This window comes from Gopherus flavomarginatus, chromosome 17 (genome assembly GCF_025201925.1).
Source record: "Gopherus flavomarginatus isolate rGopFla2 chromosome 17, rGopFla2.mat.asm, whole genome shotgun sequence".
NCBI classification, from domain to species: Eukaryota; Metazoa; Chordata; order Testudines; family Testudinidae; genus Gopherus; species Gopherus flavomarginatus.
Window position 1 is genome coordinate 23,016,941 of NC_066633.1, and position 14,526 is coordinate 23,031,466.

A 14,526-nucleotide genomic window follows, 5' to 3' on the forward strand; every position below is an offset into this window, starting at 1 on the left:
GCAATCTGGACAGGGCTCCCTGCCATGTGCCTTGTCACAAGGGACGGGGCCTGGGACTTCCCAGCTCCAGGCTGCTGGGGTCAGGGTGGGGAGCTCTTAATGGCCATTCTGTCCCCCCCATCTTGTTCTAGCCAAGGACAGCGGAGCCCCCACTGCCTCCGTGTTGGGGATGCGCATGGGGACATAGAGGAGGGTGAACTGAGAATATGCCGCCAACTGTGAGCATGCACTGGGGCACTATGGGATAGCTACCAGGAATTCCCATAATGCACCAGTTAATTCCAGCAGCAGCAGGCGTCCCCTTTCGCTGGCCCTGGCTGGGCTGTGGATCTCACCAGGTGACAGGCAGTTGTCAGCAGGGCACTGGCCTGGCTTCTCTGGCCCTTGTGGAGGGAGATGTCGTGCCTGAGAAGTGGGCAGTGGGGAGGCGGGAGCTGGGGTGGGTTTTTAGACTAAAGTCCCTGCCCCGTTTAAGTCTGAGGGACCTGGGTCTGAGCAAGGGCAATGCTGCTGGGCTTGGGGAATTGGTCCCGCTCACTGTCAGGGCGGAGGGCAACCCTCTGCAGTCCCCCCTCCGTGGGGTGGTGGCTCCCAGACGCCCTCCATGCATTTCCTGGCACCGCTGGTCCTGCCTCCAGAGCCGAAGCCCAGCAGAGCTGAGCCACAAATGTGAGGCTGGGCAGGGCCTTGTAATGAACAGGGAGATAATGGAGAGTCCAAGGGCAGCGCCCTCGCCCTGCTGAGGTGACTGGGCTGGGATCAGCCTATCAGGGCCCTGGGCTCGTCCCCAGGCAGCAGAGACAACGCCAGCCAGCCCTGCCCACTGCCCCTTTGGGGACCCAGATAAGGCGCCAGGTTGCTCCTCCCATGGCTGCTCCCAGGATCTCCAGCAGGCATCTGCTCTGGCTGAATGCTCAGCTGCCTGCAAAGCTCTTCAGTAAGTGGGACTGAAACCTGCCCTGCCCCCATTCAGGAAGCAAGGACAGGGAGAAAGTCACCGAGTGCTGGCCCTATCCCCTGGCCCGTGCGAGGGGAAGGGTGGGGCATGGAGCATTCACCTGGGACCCCCCACCCCCCCTGAATCCAGGAACCTCCATGCAATGGCACTGGCTGGGCAGGAATGGCCATGCCAGTGAAAGGGATAAAACCCCCCTAGGATGGGAGAGGAGAATGGGAGAGTCAGTGCTTCCCGGGAGCCTGCTTGGGGCTCTGTGGGCAGGGAGGGGAGACACGCGGCTCTCCCTGTGTTGGGGGCAAGGCAGGCCTGGCAGCGAGGGCCAGGAGTTTCCTGTTGGGTGGCGTGGCGAGAGGCCCAGTCCCCGGCAGTGCCTGAGGGTTGGCTACACAGGCCTTCCCGGGAGGTGGAGGACTTGGCCTTGGCATTGAGGAGGGTTAATGATGGGCAGGGCCATGCCCGGCTAGTTGCCCTAGCCTTGGGCCATGTGGGGTCTCCTTCTCGGGGATCCTCGTTGCTTGACAGCTGCGCTACCCTGGGAACGCCCTGCTTGGGGACACTGGTCTGGCACCCGGGCTGCCTGTGGGTAGCCAGCCTGCAGAGCGGTGCCTGGCCTGCCGAGGGGCTGCGTGCACTGACCCAGCTCAGAGCCCTGGCTGATTTGTGTCGGGGAGGGGCACTGGGGTGGCCTCCAGCACCACCCCCACACCTGTGTTCTTCTAGGTATGGAGTCAACAAGCTGGAGGGGATGCTCCGCCCCCTGGTGGACGAGGGGCTGAAGTGCGTGTTGATCTTTGGCGTCCCCACTAAAGTCCCCAAGGTTGGTGGGAGTGAAGGGTTATGGGGTGTTTAATGCAGTGCGCCAGGTAGAACGGGGGTGGGGTGAAGGGTTATGGGGTGTTTAATGCAGTGTCACAGGTAGAACGGGGGGTGGGGTGAAGGGTTATGGGGTGTTTAATGCAGTGCCCCAGGTAGAATGGGGTGGGGTGAAGGGTTATGGGGTGTTTAATGCAGTGCCCCAGGTAGAATGGGGTGGGGTGAAGGGTTATGGGGTGTTTAATGCAGTGCCCCAGGTAGAATGGGGTGAGGTGAAGGGTTATGGGGTGTTTAATGCAGTGCCCCAGGTAGAATGGGGTGAGGTGAAGGGTTATGGGGTGTTTAATGCAGTGCCCCAGGTAGAACAGAGGTGGGGTGAAGGGTTATGGGGTGTTTAATGCAGTGCCCCAGGTAGAATGGGGTGGGGTGAAGGGTTATGGGGTGTTTAATGCAGTGCCCCAGGTAGAACGGGGGTGGGGTGAAGGGTTATGGGGTGTTTAATGCAGTGCCCCAGGTAGAACGGGGGTGGGGTGAAGGGTTATGGGGTGTTTAATGCAGTGCCCCAGGTAGAATGGGGTGAGGTGAAGGGTTATGGGGTGTTTAATGCAGTGCCCCAGGTAGAACGGGGGGTGGGGTGAAGGGTTATGGGGTGTTTAATGCAGTGCCCCAGGTAGGACAGAGGTGGGGTGAAGGGTTATGGGGTGTTTAATGCAGTGCCCCAGGTAGAACGGAGGTGGGGTGAAGGGTTATGGGGTGTTTAATGCAGTGCCCCAGGTAGAACAGAGGTGGGGTGAAGGGTTATGGGGTGTTTAATGCAGTGCCCCAGGTAGAATGGGGTGGGGTGAAGGGTTATGGGGTGTTTAATGCAGTGCCCCAGGTAGAACGGGGGTGGGGTGAAGGGTTATGGGGTGTTTAATGCAGTGCCCCAGGTAGAATGGGGTGAGGTGAAGGGTTATGGGGTGTTTAATGCAGTGCCCCAGGTAGAACAGAGGTGGGGTGAAGGGTTATGGGGTGTTTAATGCAGTGCCCCAGGTAGAACAGAGGTGGGGTGAAGGGTTATGGGGTGTTTAATGCAGTGCCCCAGGTAGAATGGGGTGGGGTGAAGGGTTATGGGGTGTTTAATGCAGTGCCCCAGGTAGAATGGGGTGAGGTGAAGGGTTATGGGGTGTTTAATGCAGTGCCCCAGGTAGAATGGGGTGAGGTGAAGGGTTATGGGGTGTTTAATGCAGTGCCCCAGGTAGAATGGGGTGAGGTGAAGGGTTATGGGGTGTTTAATGCAGTGCCCCAGGTAGAATGGGGTGGGGTGAAGGGTTATGGGGTGTTTAATGCAGTGCCCCAGGTAGAATGGGGTGGGGTGAAGGGTTATGGGGTGTTTAATGCAGTGCCCCAGGTAGAATGGGGTGGGGTGAAGGGTTATGGGGTGTTTAATGCAGTGTCCCAGGTAGAACGGGGGTGGGGGGAACAGGTGAGCTGGGAGGTTCATAGTCACCAGCTTTGTCCTTCTGCTGCGTTTTCACTTTTTCTCTGAGATCTTGGGCCATGGCTGGTGAGATCTTGTCAGCTAAGCAGGGTAGAGAGAGGACAGCACTTGGATGGGAGACCTCCCCAGACCATCCCAAGTGGCTGCGGAGCCCGCTGCCCTTCGTCAGTGCTGACCCCAGTGCCCAGCCTGGCGCTAGAGGTGCAGGTGACTCAGGAGGGGGCACTTACCCCGAGTCAGTGTTGACTCCTGGGTGGCACTAGGGGGCAGTACTGTGCTGTGGGGAGCAGGGTGGCTGGCTCAGTACGGAGCGTGCTCACCGTCAGTCACTGCTGACCCCCCCCAAGGGGCTGGGGAAGCTGCTGTCCTTGGGATGAAATGTAAATCCACATCTGATCCCTTGCTGTTCCAAAAACTCCCCGGGCCCTTTCCAGGCTCCAGTTTCAACAGGATAGGGGCCCCTCCTTCCTGCACCCTCAGCCTTTGTGCCCCTGCGGGGTCTGTGCTGGGCGAGGGGACCCTGCAGAGAAGTGAGGTTCTTTGGGGCGCAGGGTGCCCTTTGGCCCTGTGGATTTACAGGGAACCATCTCTTCCCCCTGCAGGATGAAAGGGGCTCGGCGGCCGATGCTGAGAACACCCCAGCCATCCAGGCCATAAAGAAGATCCGTTCCTCCTTCCCAGAGCTGCTGATCGCCTGTGACGTCTGCCTGTGCCCCTATACCTCTCACGGGCACTGCGGTGAGCACCAGGGCAGGCATCCCCCCACGCACACCCTTCTCTGCATTAATTGGTGGCTATGAGATGAGCCAGGCTGCCGGCTGGGAGGGGAGGAAGTGCCTCGTTGGCGTGTGCTCAGCTAGTGGGCTCTTTGCTGGGGATGTTTGGAGATGCCCCCTGCCCCCTGTCTGCACGTAACTCCATGGTGCAACGTGCCGGCTGTGCCAGGGCAGTGAGCGTGGAGGCCAGTCTGCCATGGGGCACAGGGACCTTACGGGGGAAGGCAGAATTAGATCAAAGGCTGCAGTGCCTGAGCGATGCACGGCTGGCTGCTCTATTCGCCTCATATGTGGCCCCACAGCCAGCTGTGAGTTAGTGCACAGGGCTTTGCCTGCCAGGGCCCTCCCTCCCCAGCACGACCACTGGAGCCCGCCCTCCTTTGTCCTAACCCTGCTCCCTCAGCGGTTGGGATGGACGCACCACCTCCAGCCAGCAGGGCCTTGGTCTCACTCCCAGGCTGTGCTGAACCCCCCTCCAGATTCCAGCCGTCTCCAGGAACCTGCTCCCTCCCCGCAGTCACCCCCTGCAATCCTGCAGAGCTGGGTGTGGTGTCAGGCTGCCTCCCTGCTCCAGAGCCCCCTGCTGCTGGGCTGGGCTCCTGTGGGGAGGGGCGCTGGGCAGTTCTGGCTGGTGCTCTGTGACTCTCTGCTTCCCATCTAACCCTGGGCTCACCTTGCAGGGATCCTGCGGAAGGATGGCACCATTCAGAACGAGGCCAGCTGCCAGCGACTGGCAGAAGTGTCGCTAGCCTATGCCAAGGCAGGTGAGAGGGGTTCGTAGCAGCAGCAGGTTCTTGCTGGCTGCCTGGCTTCACTCTGCTTGGTGGCCCTACCAGGAACATATCTGAGCAATGCTGAGAGGGGCAGCAGCCACTGGCCTCTCCTTGAAGGGCAGTGGGCCCATCCCGTCTCCCCTGGCTCTGCCTGCAGCTTGTGGGACGTGGGGGTGTCTGAACCAGTTGCTGTCCTCCAGCAGGTTCTGACATGCAATCCCCAGCCAAACTGAGCAGAGGCTCAGTGGCTCTACTCCCCAGCCAGGTCCTGGCACTCCTGGTTGTTGGGACATCAATTCTGAGTATCCCCAGACCAGGAGTGGCTCCAGGGGCAAGTACTGCTCCTTGCAGTTCTTCAGCGCCTGTGCTTTTTCCCTGCAGGATGCCACATCGTGGCCCCCTCAGACATGATGGACGGGCGCATCGCAGCCATGAAAGAGGCTCTGATCTCCAATAACATGGGTAACAAGGTGGGCAGAGACAGCATGCCCTCTGGTCAGTCCGTGCTCAGTATGGAGCGGTGTCACAGCTGGAGCTGTGCGCATGGTGGAGGGGAGATGGTGTGGAAGAAGGCCTGCGGAGAAGGGAGCTCCCTGCTTCCCACAGTGGTAGGCCAGAGGGTCCGATGGTAGCTTCCATGGGGCCACAGGGAAGGGCTTCCAGGCCCCAGCAGGTGTGGATGGGGAGGAGGAGTAATGCCAAGGCTTCTGCCTGCGGGGGGGTTGGAAAACATAGTATAAGGGGATCGTAGCAGGGAATTTCTCCTCCACCTCCACGCTGGGATGGGAGGCATCTCTGATCTCCCTGCCATGTCTCTCTCACCCTTGCAGGTCTCTGTGATGAGTTACAGTGCCAAGTTTGCTTCCTGTTTCTATGGTCCTTTCAGGTGAGTGGCTCCCAGGGCGGGGGTGAGTGTGAGCCATGTGTTGGCCAGGCTCTGTGTCAGACCCCAAAGGGTTCGTGTTTGGCCTGCAGAGCTGAGCAGTTCGAACGTAGAACTCCGGAGCCCTGAGTTCTGGGTCTGGGACTCTCACTAACTTGCACTGAGCTTTGTGCCTCAGTTTCCCCATCTGTAAAATGGGGAATTTATCTCCTTCTCCAGGAAAGGGATGGGGAGGGCAGGCTAGTATTTGCTCCAACACAGGGATTTTCATCTGTCCCTCAAAGTATAGCTCTGCAGAGATTCACTCTTCCTCCTGCCAGGCTTGGAGATGATTTCTGCTCCCACCTGGCTTCAGCTCTGTTTCTTGTCAGTGCTCTCAGCCCTGCGAGCTGCTTCTCAAGCAGGGCCACCTGGGGCAGGAGGGGGAGGGTGGAGTCGACTGGAACTGCTGTGAAACTGCACAGAGTCCCCCTCACTCCAGAGAGGGAGTGTTGGGGGTGGTCCCAACTCACTGGGCTGGCAGGTCCGTTGCGTGGGCTGAGCTCTGGCTTAGAAAAGTGGGGAGAGATGGGTGTGATGGATTCGGTCACAGAGACCCCCTTGGGACTGTCACCTGATGTGCTGAGACTACATCTGAGCCCATTTTCCCTGCCGGCTTGAGACTCCAGAACCCTGCCTTGTTGAGCCAGACACGCTAGCCTGCTGCAGCACAGACCCAGGTCTGGGCCACGCCCCTAAAGACTGCAGACTTAACTGAAAACAGCTCACCAAGTACCCCTGTCTCTAGCACCCAGACACCCAGTCCCCAATGGGATCCAAACCCCCCAAATAAATCCATTTTACTCTGTATAAAGCTTATACAGGGTAAACTCATAAACTGTCCACCCTCTATAGCACAGATAGAGAGATGCACAGCTGTTTGCTCCCCCAGGTGTTAATCACTTACTCTGGGTTTATCAATAAACAAAAGTGATTTTATTAAGTATAAAAAGTAGGATTTAAGTGGTTCCAAGGCAGGAAGCCTTTGTCTCTCTCTGGTTTCCCACCCCTCATTCTAAATGGAAAAGCACCAGGTTTAAGATGGATTCCAGTATCATGTGACATGTTCACATGTCCTGCAAGATTTGCATAATTACAATAGGACCTCAGAGTTATGCTACAGATTCCTAGTTTCAGATACAAGAATGATACATTCATACAAATAGGATGACCACACACACGAAGCTTATACGCTTTGTAATGATACCTTACAAGAGACCCTTTGCATAAAACATATTCCAGTGACATTATATTTACACTCATTATCATATTTCCATAAAACATATGGAGTGCAACGTCACAGTGGGGTCTGAACTAACTCATTCCAGACCCTAGAGCAGAGGTCCCCAAACTGTGGGGCATGCCCCCCTAGAGGGGCCCAGAGGAACATTTGGGGCAGTGCATGGCTGAGACCTGGGCCCATTGGGGGGCGGGGAGGGAGTGCCATCCAGCTCCACTTCTGGCCCCAGCCCCAGCTCCTGGCCAGGGCTCCCTTACCCTTGTCTGCAGCTACCCCTCCTGGAGCTGTGGCCCTGCTCCCAGCCCCGGGGAGTGTGATGTAAAAAGTTTGGGGACCACTGCCTAGGGGAGCTGGGGTGAGGGACTGTGTCATTGCTGCCTGTGTGCTTGCTAGGGTCGGGCTGTGTCACAGATCCACAGGATCAGTGCCATGCTCCAGCTTTGGAACAGTCTCTAGGAGGAACCCCTGCAGTGTGCCAGACCTGCTGGGGTCTCCCTCTTCCTCCAGGGCAAGCCACATGGCCTCACCACCTCCTTAGACTGGACCTCTGGGCTGTCCGCTTCCCTGCTTCACAGTGGGAGCTCTGCCCAGCGAGTCCAGCTGAGGTGGACTCGTGGCAGAGACTTGTACACTCTGCAGGGATTAACGCACCTCTGTGAGTGTTTGTGGGGACACTCAGGGCAGGTCTGCATTGAAAATGCTGCATTGGCACAGCTGAACTGCTGTAGTGCTTTCATGAAGATGCTCTAAACTGATGGGACAGAGATTTCCCATTGGCTTAGTTAATCAACTTCCCCTAGAGGCGATAGCTACATCACCAGGAGAATCCTCCCACCGGCATAGCGCTGGCTACACTGGGGATTACGTCGGTGGTATTATGTCGCTCAGAGGATGGATTTTTCAGTTATACCGATACAGATCTGTAGTGTAGACCAGACCTCAGACAGCGCTGTCAAGTCAGTCGGGTTTATTAGTCAGCTGGAACACAGCATGGGAAGTTCTTAGGTTGGCAGGGAGAACTGAAGGTTAAAGCACAGACCATTCTGGCTAGTCCAGAGCCCAGCCAAGCTGTAGTGAACCCCACTGCCCAAGCTCTGTCTGTCTCCATCCAACTTCCTTGGTCAGTTCCCAGGCGTGAGCCCTGACTCCTTCCAGCAGCCAACTCTTATCCCCAACCTCCCAGTCCTTTTGTTCTCCACCTGAGAGAGGGAAAATCTACCTCCCTGCTAGGTGTCAGTCATGTTAATTGGATTTGCCATTGTCCTCAGGCCAGTCCTTTTTAATGACCCATGCTGCTGTAAGATCACTCCAGTAGCCTCCTTATGCGACTGGGAGAGAGCTCTCCTGTCGACATAATAAAACCAGGTCAACGAGTGGCGGCTTTACTGTGTCATCAGGAGAGGCTTTCCCACTGACAGCGCTGTGCACACAAGTGCTTATGCCAGCAAAGCTTATGTCACTTGGGGGATGCATTTTTCACACCCCTGAATGACAGAAGTTTTGCCGACATAAGTGCTAGTGTAGACATGGCCTGAGAGTTTACAGCTGTGTGGCTGCACCACTGTACACTCTCTAATGTAGCTGCTCTCAATCGACGGGCGAGAGTTCTTCCCTCGGCTTAACTACTCCAGCCCCACGAGCAGCCGGAGCTTGTCAGTAAGAGAAGCTCTGTCCACACTCACGCGTCTGTCGGTGTAACTTAGGTTGCTCAGTGGGGTGGTTTATTCACATCCCTGAGGCATGGTCTACACTGGGGGGGATCGATATAAGTTACGCAACTTCAGCTATGTGAATAACGTAGCTGAAGTCGACATACTTAGACCTACTTACCACAGTGTCTTCACTGCAGTGAGTCGACTGCTGCCGCTCCCCCATCAACGCTGCCTGCGCCTCTCACTCCGGTGGAGTACCGGAGTCGACAGGAGAGCGCTTGGGGGTCAATTTATCGTGTCTAGACTAGATGTGATAAATCAACCACCGCTGGATCGATTGCTGCCCGCCGATCCTGCGGGTAGTGTAGACGAGCCCTGAGTGATATAAGTTTTGCTGACATAAGCTGTAGTGTAGACAGAGCATCAGCCCGCCAGGCGATATTCACACCTATGTCTCTTAGCCTGCCCTAAAAGCAAACTGCTCCCCACCCTCCTCAACTGGGCGGCCTTGCAAAATACGAGGGAAACTGACCCGCACACACAGGCTACATAAACATATTACAAAAATTCCCACTTTGTCACAGGCCGCCAGGCCTCACTGGGGACAGAATTCTCAGTGGTGGGCTCGTGGCGGCTAAGCGAGCCGCTGCCTCCTGGGTTGGGAGGATGGGATGCTACTAAGGCACCGCCTTCCCCCTGCTTTGCTCCGCCCCAGCAAGGGGTCACTACGGGCAGGTCGCCTGGTGCCTGGGCTCTCCTGGGAGGTGGGGCGCTGGTTCCGGGGAATTCTCTGAAGCCAGACTGCTGTTTTACTGCCTGGTGTCTCCTTCGTGTTCCCAGAGACGCTGCACTGTCCAAACCTGCGTTCGGAGACCGGCGCTGTTACCAGCTTCCCCCGGGTGCCCGGGGCCTGGCCCTGCGAGCTGTGGTGAGTGAGTCTGCCTACTGGGGGCACCACCCAGGGGCTCACAACCCAGCTGCCCTTAGCAGTAGGTGTTGGTGTCACAGTAATGTCGTGCAGCAGAGTGGATCCCGCATGGCTGGGTGCCAAGAGCCGCCCTCTCCTCCAGGCTGATCCAGGGGCTGAGTGAGGAGGTGGGTCTGTCCTCCTCTCCGAGACCTGACCCCTTTCAATGACTGGAATGGGCGTCGCGGTGTGGCAGATCCTCGGGACCCCAGGCCTGTTGTACCTGCCCTGGGACAACCTAGGCAGCTGTAGAACAAGCTTGTCCCACTGATTAGACCCCCACCTCACCTGGAGGGTTGCCCCCAGTGTAAGGAAGTACCGTGAGGTGGGAGCAGTCACGAGTGGCACTGGCCTGGAACAGCTGAGGATCTCCTGCAGCGAGCTGCAGGATTGCTAACCCCTGGGGTTGTCCAGCTCAGCAGTGCCAAACACCTGGTCCTCTCCTGGCTTCACTTGGCATGTGGGCCTGAGGATTCAGAGGCCATGGGCCCAGCTCAGTCTTTCAGCCCCTTGACCCAGCTTGTGGTGGCTCACGTTTGTCAGCCACACAGAGGAGGGAGTGGCTGAGCCAACACCAGCTCTGTGGGGTAGGGGACGGGGTTTCGTGTTTGGTCTAACGTGAAGGAGCCTCAGCCTCTGGCGGCTGGCCTGGGCAAGTGCACCGTTCCCCTCACGGTCTTCCTCCTTGAAACGCAGACCCGCTGTCACCCCTTTCACATCACACAGCCTCAGGGATCATCTGCTGCCCCCTCCTCCTGCCTTCTGTCCTGTGTGGGAATGGGGCTGGCTGCAGGATGGCTCCTGCTGGCCTGCCCGTAGCTGTGTTCTCTTCCTTGCTAGGGCCGTGTGGAGCACCAAGGGTGCTGGGAAGACCAGACTCTCCACTCCCACTGGGGCTAGGACCTGGACTGCAGCCATCAGGCTGACTCGCTGGTTCCCCCAGTCCCTGTGCTGTTCTTACAGGCCCACATCACGACCTGTTCTCTCCTTGCAGGACCGGGATGTGCAGGAGGGAGCAGACATGCTGATGCTGAAGCCAGGGATGCCATACCTTGACCTCGTGAGAGAAGTCAAGGCCAAAGTGAGCCCTGTTCTGCACCAACTGTCTCTGGAGATGGGGCACAGAGTGGGTGGCTGTAGAGTGGGCATTGGGCTCGTCCAGGAGACTGAAGCCAAGGGACAGTCCCTTGGGCCTAGCAGAGGGCAGAAAAGGCCCTGAGCCGGGAGTCCCTGGAGCACCAGGTGATTGACCCTAGGGGGAGGCTCCTTGGCACCGTGCTACCCCTGGGCATGCTGCTGTAGCTCCCACCAGTCCGGTGAGTTGCTCTGGCTGGGATAATGGCAGGCTGCTTAGACCCCGGTGTTTGGTTAGTGTGCCCATCTGGGGTGGAGAGGCCTTGCTGCTTGGAAGCTCTGCCCTGACTCCTCCCAGTTACTGGAGCTGCGTGTTTTTAATCCAGCCATTCAAACACCAACAACCGGCCCATGAAGTGCTGGCGCCTGCCATCCCCCCAGAGGTTCTGATCTTGTGGGTGGGGTTGCTAAGGGCACACTGCAGACACTGCTCCCTCTGTAACTTCCAAGGCCTTGAGCAGGCCTGCACAACATGCAGCCTGCGGAGCCTCACTGTGCGGCCCGCGGAGGGATTCTAAATCCCCCACATACGGTGCTCTGCGGGCAGCCGAGAGCCCTTTGAATCCCGGCCGTGGCCGCTGATTGCCCCCTCCCCGAGACCCCTGCCCCAACTGCCCCCCAGGACCCCCACCCCCTATCTAAGCACCGTTGGTCCTTGTCCCCTGATACCCCTCTCCCAGGACCCCTGCCCCTAACTGCCCCCCAGAACCCCACTCCCTATCTAAATGCCGCTGCTCCTTGTCCCCTGATTGCCCCCTCCCGAGACCCCTGCCCCTAACTGCCCCTTGGGACTCCAGCCCCTATCTAAGCCTCCCTTCTCCTTGTCCCCGACTGCCCCCTTCTGAGACTCCCCTCCCCCAGGACCCCAACCCCTACCTGTCCCCTGATAAACCCCTGGGACTCCCATGCTTATCCAACTGCTGCCTGTCCCCTGACTGCCCCCCCGAACCTCCACCCCATCCAACCCCCCCTGCTCCCTGTCCCTTGACTGCCTCCTGAAACCCCCTACCCCTTCTCCAATCCCCAGCCCCCTTACCGTGCCACTCAGACCAGCGTGTCTGGCTCCGTGCAGCTCCAGACACGTTGCTGCTATGCTCCCCTGCGGAGCCCACAGCCCCCCACACCCACCTCCAGCACCTGCCTTCCAGATTTGAACACCTCAAAATTCAGGAGTGCTCAAGCTCAGTTTGGGCAGCTGGTACTTCATTTCTCCCAGATCAAATATGCTGACCCACTGTAACCTGCTGTAGAAAAAGTAGGATAAGAAATGAAGAAGCAATAAATGCTTCCCAGTGGTTTTTAGGACTGGAATTGCTATTTTCAACAGCCATTGCTTTTATTTTTTTTTAGTTGTTTAAAAGGCAGACAGTGATATTGCATTGGCAAATTCCCCATAGAAACAAAGAGTGGAACAAAAGAATAATAAAGGCATCTTGACTTTTCCTCATTTATGGAGGACAGTCTTATGCATCCAAATATCCTCCGATCACACAAGCTGAAAATTGTTCTACTTTACTGCAGCTCTGTAACCACATGGGAACCAATCCTGTCTGTGTTTTGTGCACATCCAAAATTCCTGCTGAATGACCCGCCCTGGGAGCGAGTTACCAGTGACCCAGGGCTGGGGCAGCAGGAGGTGTGGGGGGGCACTGGTGGGGGGGAGCCCAGGGCTGGGGCAGCAGCGGGGTGGGGGGAGGGCACTGCTGGGGAGGAAAGAGGGAAGCCCAGTGCTGGGGTGGCAGGGGGTGGGTGGGTAGGGGGAGAGCCCAGGGCCGGGGCAGCAGGGAGGTACAGGGGGGAGCCCAGGGCTGGGATGGGGGGCAGCCAAATTTTTTTTTTTTTTGCTTGGGGCAGCAAAAAACCTAGAGCTGGCCCTGCTGGGTTCTCCCAGCCGCTGGAGCCCCGAGCCCTTTAATTGGACCCTGAGGGCTCCCAGCCACCTCTTCAGCTGGGAGGCCCTGGTTGATTTAAAATAAAGTATCACCTCCCCACCCCCAACCTTCCTTTTTGGCCCACAGCTGTTTTGGTGGGGCGGTGCTGGGGAAGGAGGGTTTGTTTCCGCAGGGCTGGATGGCCCTGGGGTGGGGTGTTTCTGTGGGGCTGGGAGGTTTCAGCCCTCAGTTGTTTTCCTTGGAGTAATGTGGCCCTCACCGCTTTACAAGTTGTGCAAGCCTGGCCTTGAGAGTCGGTGGCTATAGAACAACCTGCCTAGAGCCCCTGCTTTGCTGCCAGCATTGCAGGACTCGGCAGAGCTGGGCCATGCAGCTTGGGGGTCAGGGTTGTCTCACTGACCTTCCTGCTGCTCTTTTCAGCATCCCACCCATCCGCTGGCTGTTTACCACGTGTCAGGGGAGTTTGCCATGCTGTGGCACGGAGCACAGGCCGGGGCCTTTAACCTAAAGGCTGCTGTCATGGAGGTGATCACCGGGTTCAGGCGAGCAGGTGAGTGAGGTTGGGCAGGGTCAGCGTCATGACTAGCAAAGCCCCAAGCTGCTGGAGGAACTGGGGCCCTGGATTCTCTTCCCCTCTGGGCCCACTCCGGTGGTGGGCCCAGTGGTGGGCAGCCTGAACCTTGGGAGTCTCCTGAGACTGCGGGACCAGTCACCATCATGACTGTACTGGAGGCTGACCCTGGAATGCAGAGCCAGAGCCAGGCCTGGGAGCCCAGACTCCTGGGTTCTACTCCAGCTCAGCCACTTCCTGGCTGACCTGGCGAGTTGCTGCATCTCCTGGCTCCTCGTCTAGCAAAGGGGTCTCCACCTTCCCCACGCTGCAGGGAGCCTACTGGATGAAAGGGGCTGTATAGGAATCTATTCACTGGGGCTTATTTCTGAATGTATCTGTGATGGGTTGGATCACAGAAACCCCCTTGGGAACTGCCAACTGATGTGCCAAGACTACTTCTGCCCCTGCTTTCCCTGCCAGCCTGGGACTCCAGCACCCTGTCTTGCTGAGCCAGACACACCCGTCTGCTCCGGCACAGACCCAGGGTCTGAACCACGTGCCCCAAAGCTGCAGACTTAACTGAAAGCAGCTCACAGAAGTGTTCCTGTCTTTAACACTCAGATGCCCAACTCCTAGTGGGGTCCAAACCCCAAATAAATCCATTTAAAGTCATATATTATTTGCCCTCTATAACACTGATAGAGAGAGATGCACAGCTGTTTGCCCCTCCCCACCCCCCCAGGTATTAATACGTACTCTGGGTTAATTAATAAGTAAAAAGTGTTTTTATTAAATACAGAAAGTAGGATTTAAGTGGTTCCAAGTAATAACAGACAGAACAAAGTGAATTACTAAGTAAAATAAAACACGCAAGTCTGAGTCTAATACAGTAACAAAACTGAATACAGTAAGATCTCACCCTCAGAGTTGTTTCAGTAAGTTTCTGTCACAGACTGGACGCCTTCCTAGTCTGGGCACACTCTTTTTTCCCCTGGTACAGCCCTTGTTTCAGCTTAGGTGGTAGCTACGGGATTCCTCATGATGGCCGCCCATTGTTCTGTTCCACCCACTTATATATCTTTTGCATAAGGTGGGAATCCTTTGTCCCTCTCTGGGTTCCCACACCCTCCTTCTCAATGGAAAAGCACCAGGTTAAAGATGGATTCCAGTGCAGGTGACATGATCACATGGCACTGTAAGACTTCATTACCCACTTGCCAGCACACATGTATACAGGAGGACTTACAAGTAAAACAGAGCTGGTCCTGGTTAATGGGAGCCATCCAGATTCCAAACCACCATTAATGGCCCACACTTTGCATAACTGCAATAGGCCCTCAGAGTTATATTTCATACTTCTAGCTTC

The 14,526-nt window shown here is 57.0% G+C and overlaps 1 protein-coding gene across 1 annotated transcript in view; it reads left to right on the plus strand.

Moving 5' to 3' along the window:
* The window catches only part of ALAD (aminolevulinate dehydratase), a 34,107-nt gene that overhangs the window by 17,141 nt on the left and 2,440 nt on the right, over positions 1 to 14,526 (plus strand). The window contains exons 4-11 of the mRNA XM_050926412.1: positions 1,679 to 1,775; positions 3,854 to 3,989; positions 4,708 to 4,791; positions 5,182 to 5,270; positions 5,631 to 5,686; positions 9,455 to 9,542; positions 10,576 to 10,662; positions 13,028 to 13,157. Coding sequence (XP_050782369.1) covers positions 1,679 to 1,775; positions 3,854 to 3,989; positions 4,708 to 4,791; positions 5,182 to 5,270; positions 5,631 to 5,686; positions 9,455 to 9,542; positions 10,576 to 10,662; positions 13,028 to 13,157 — 767 coding nt within the window. The remainder of the gene's footprint in view (positions 1 to 1,678; positions 1,776 to 3,853; positions 3,990 to 4,707; positions 4,792 to 5,181; positions 5,271 to 5,630; positions 5,687 to 9,454; positions 9,543 to 10,575; positions 10,663 to 13,027; positions 13,158 to 14,526) is intronic.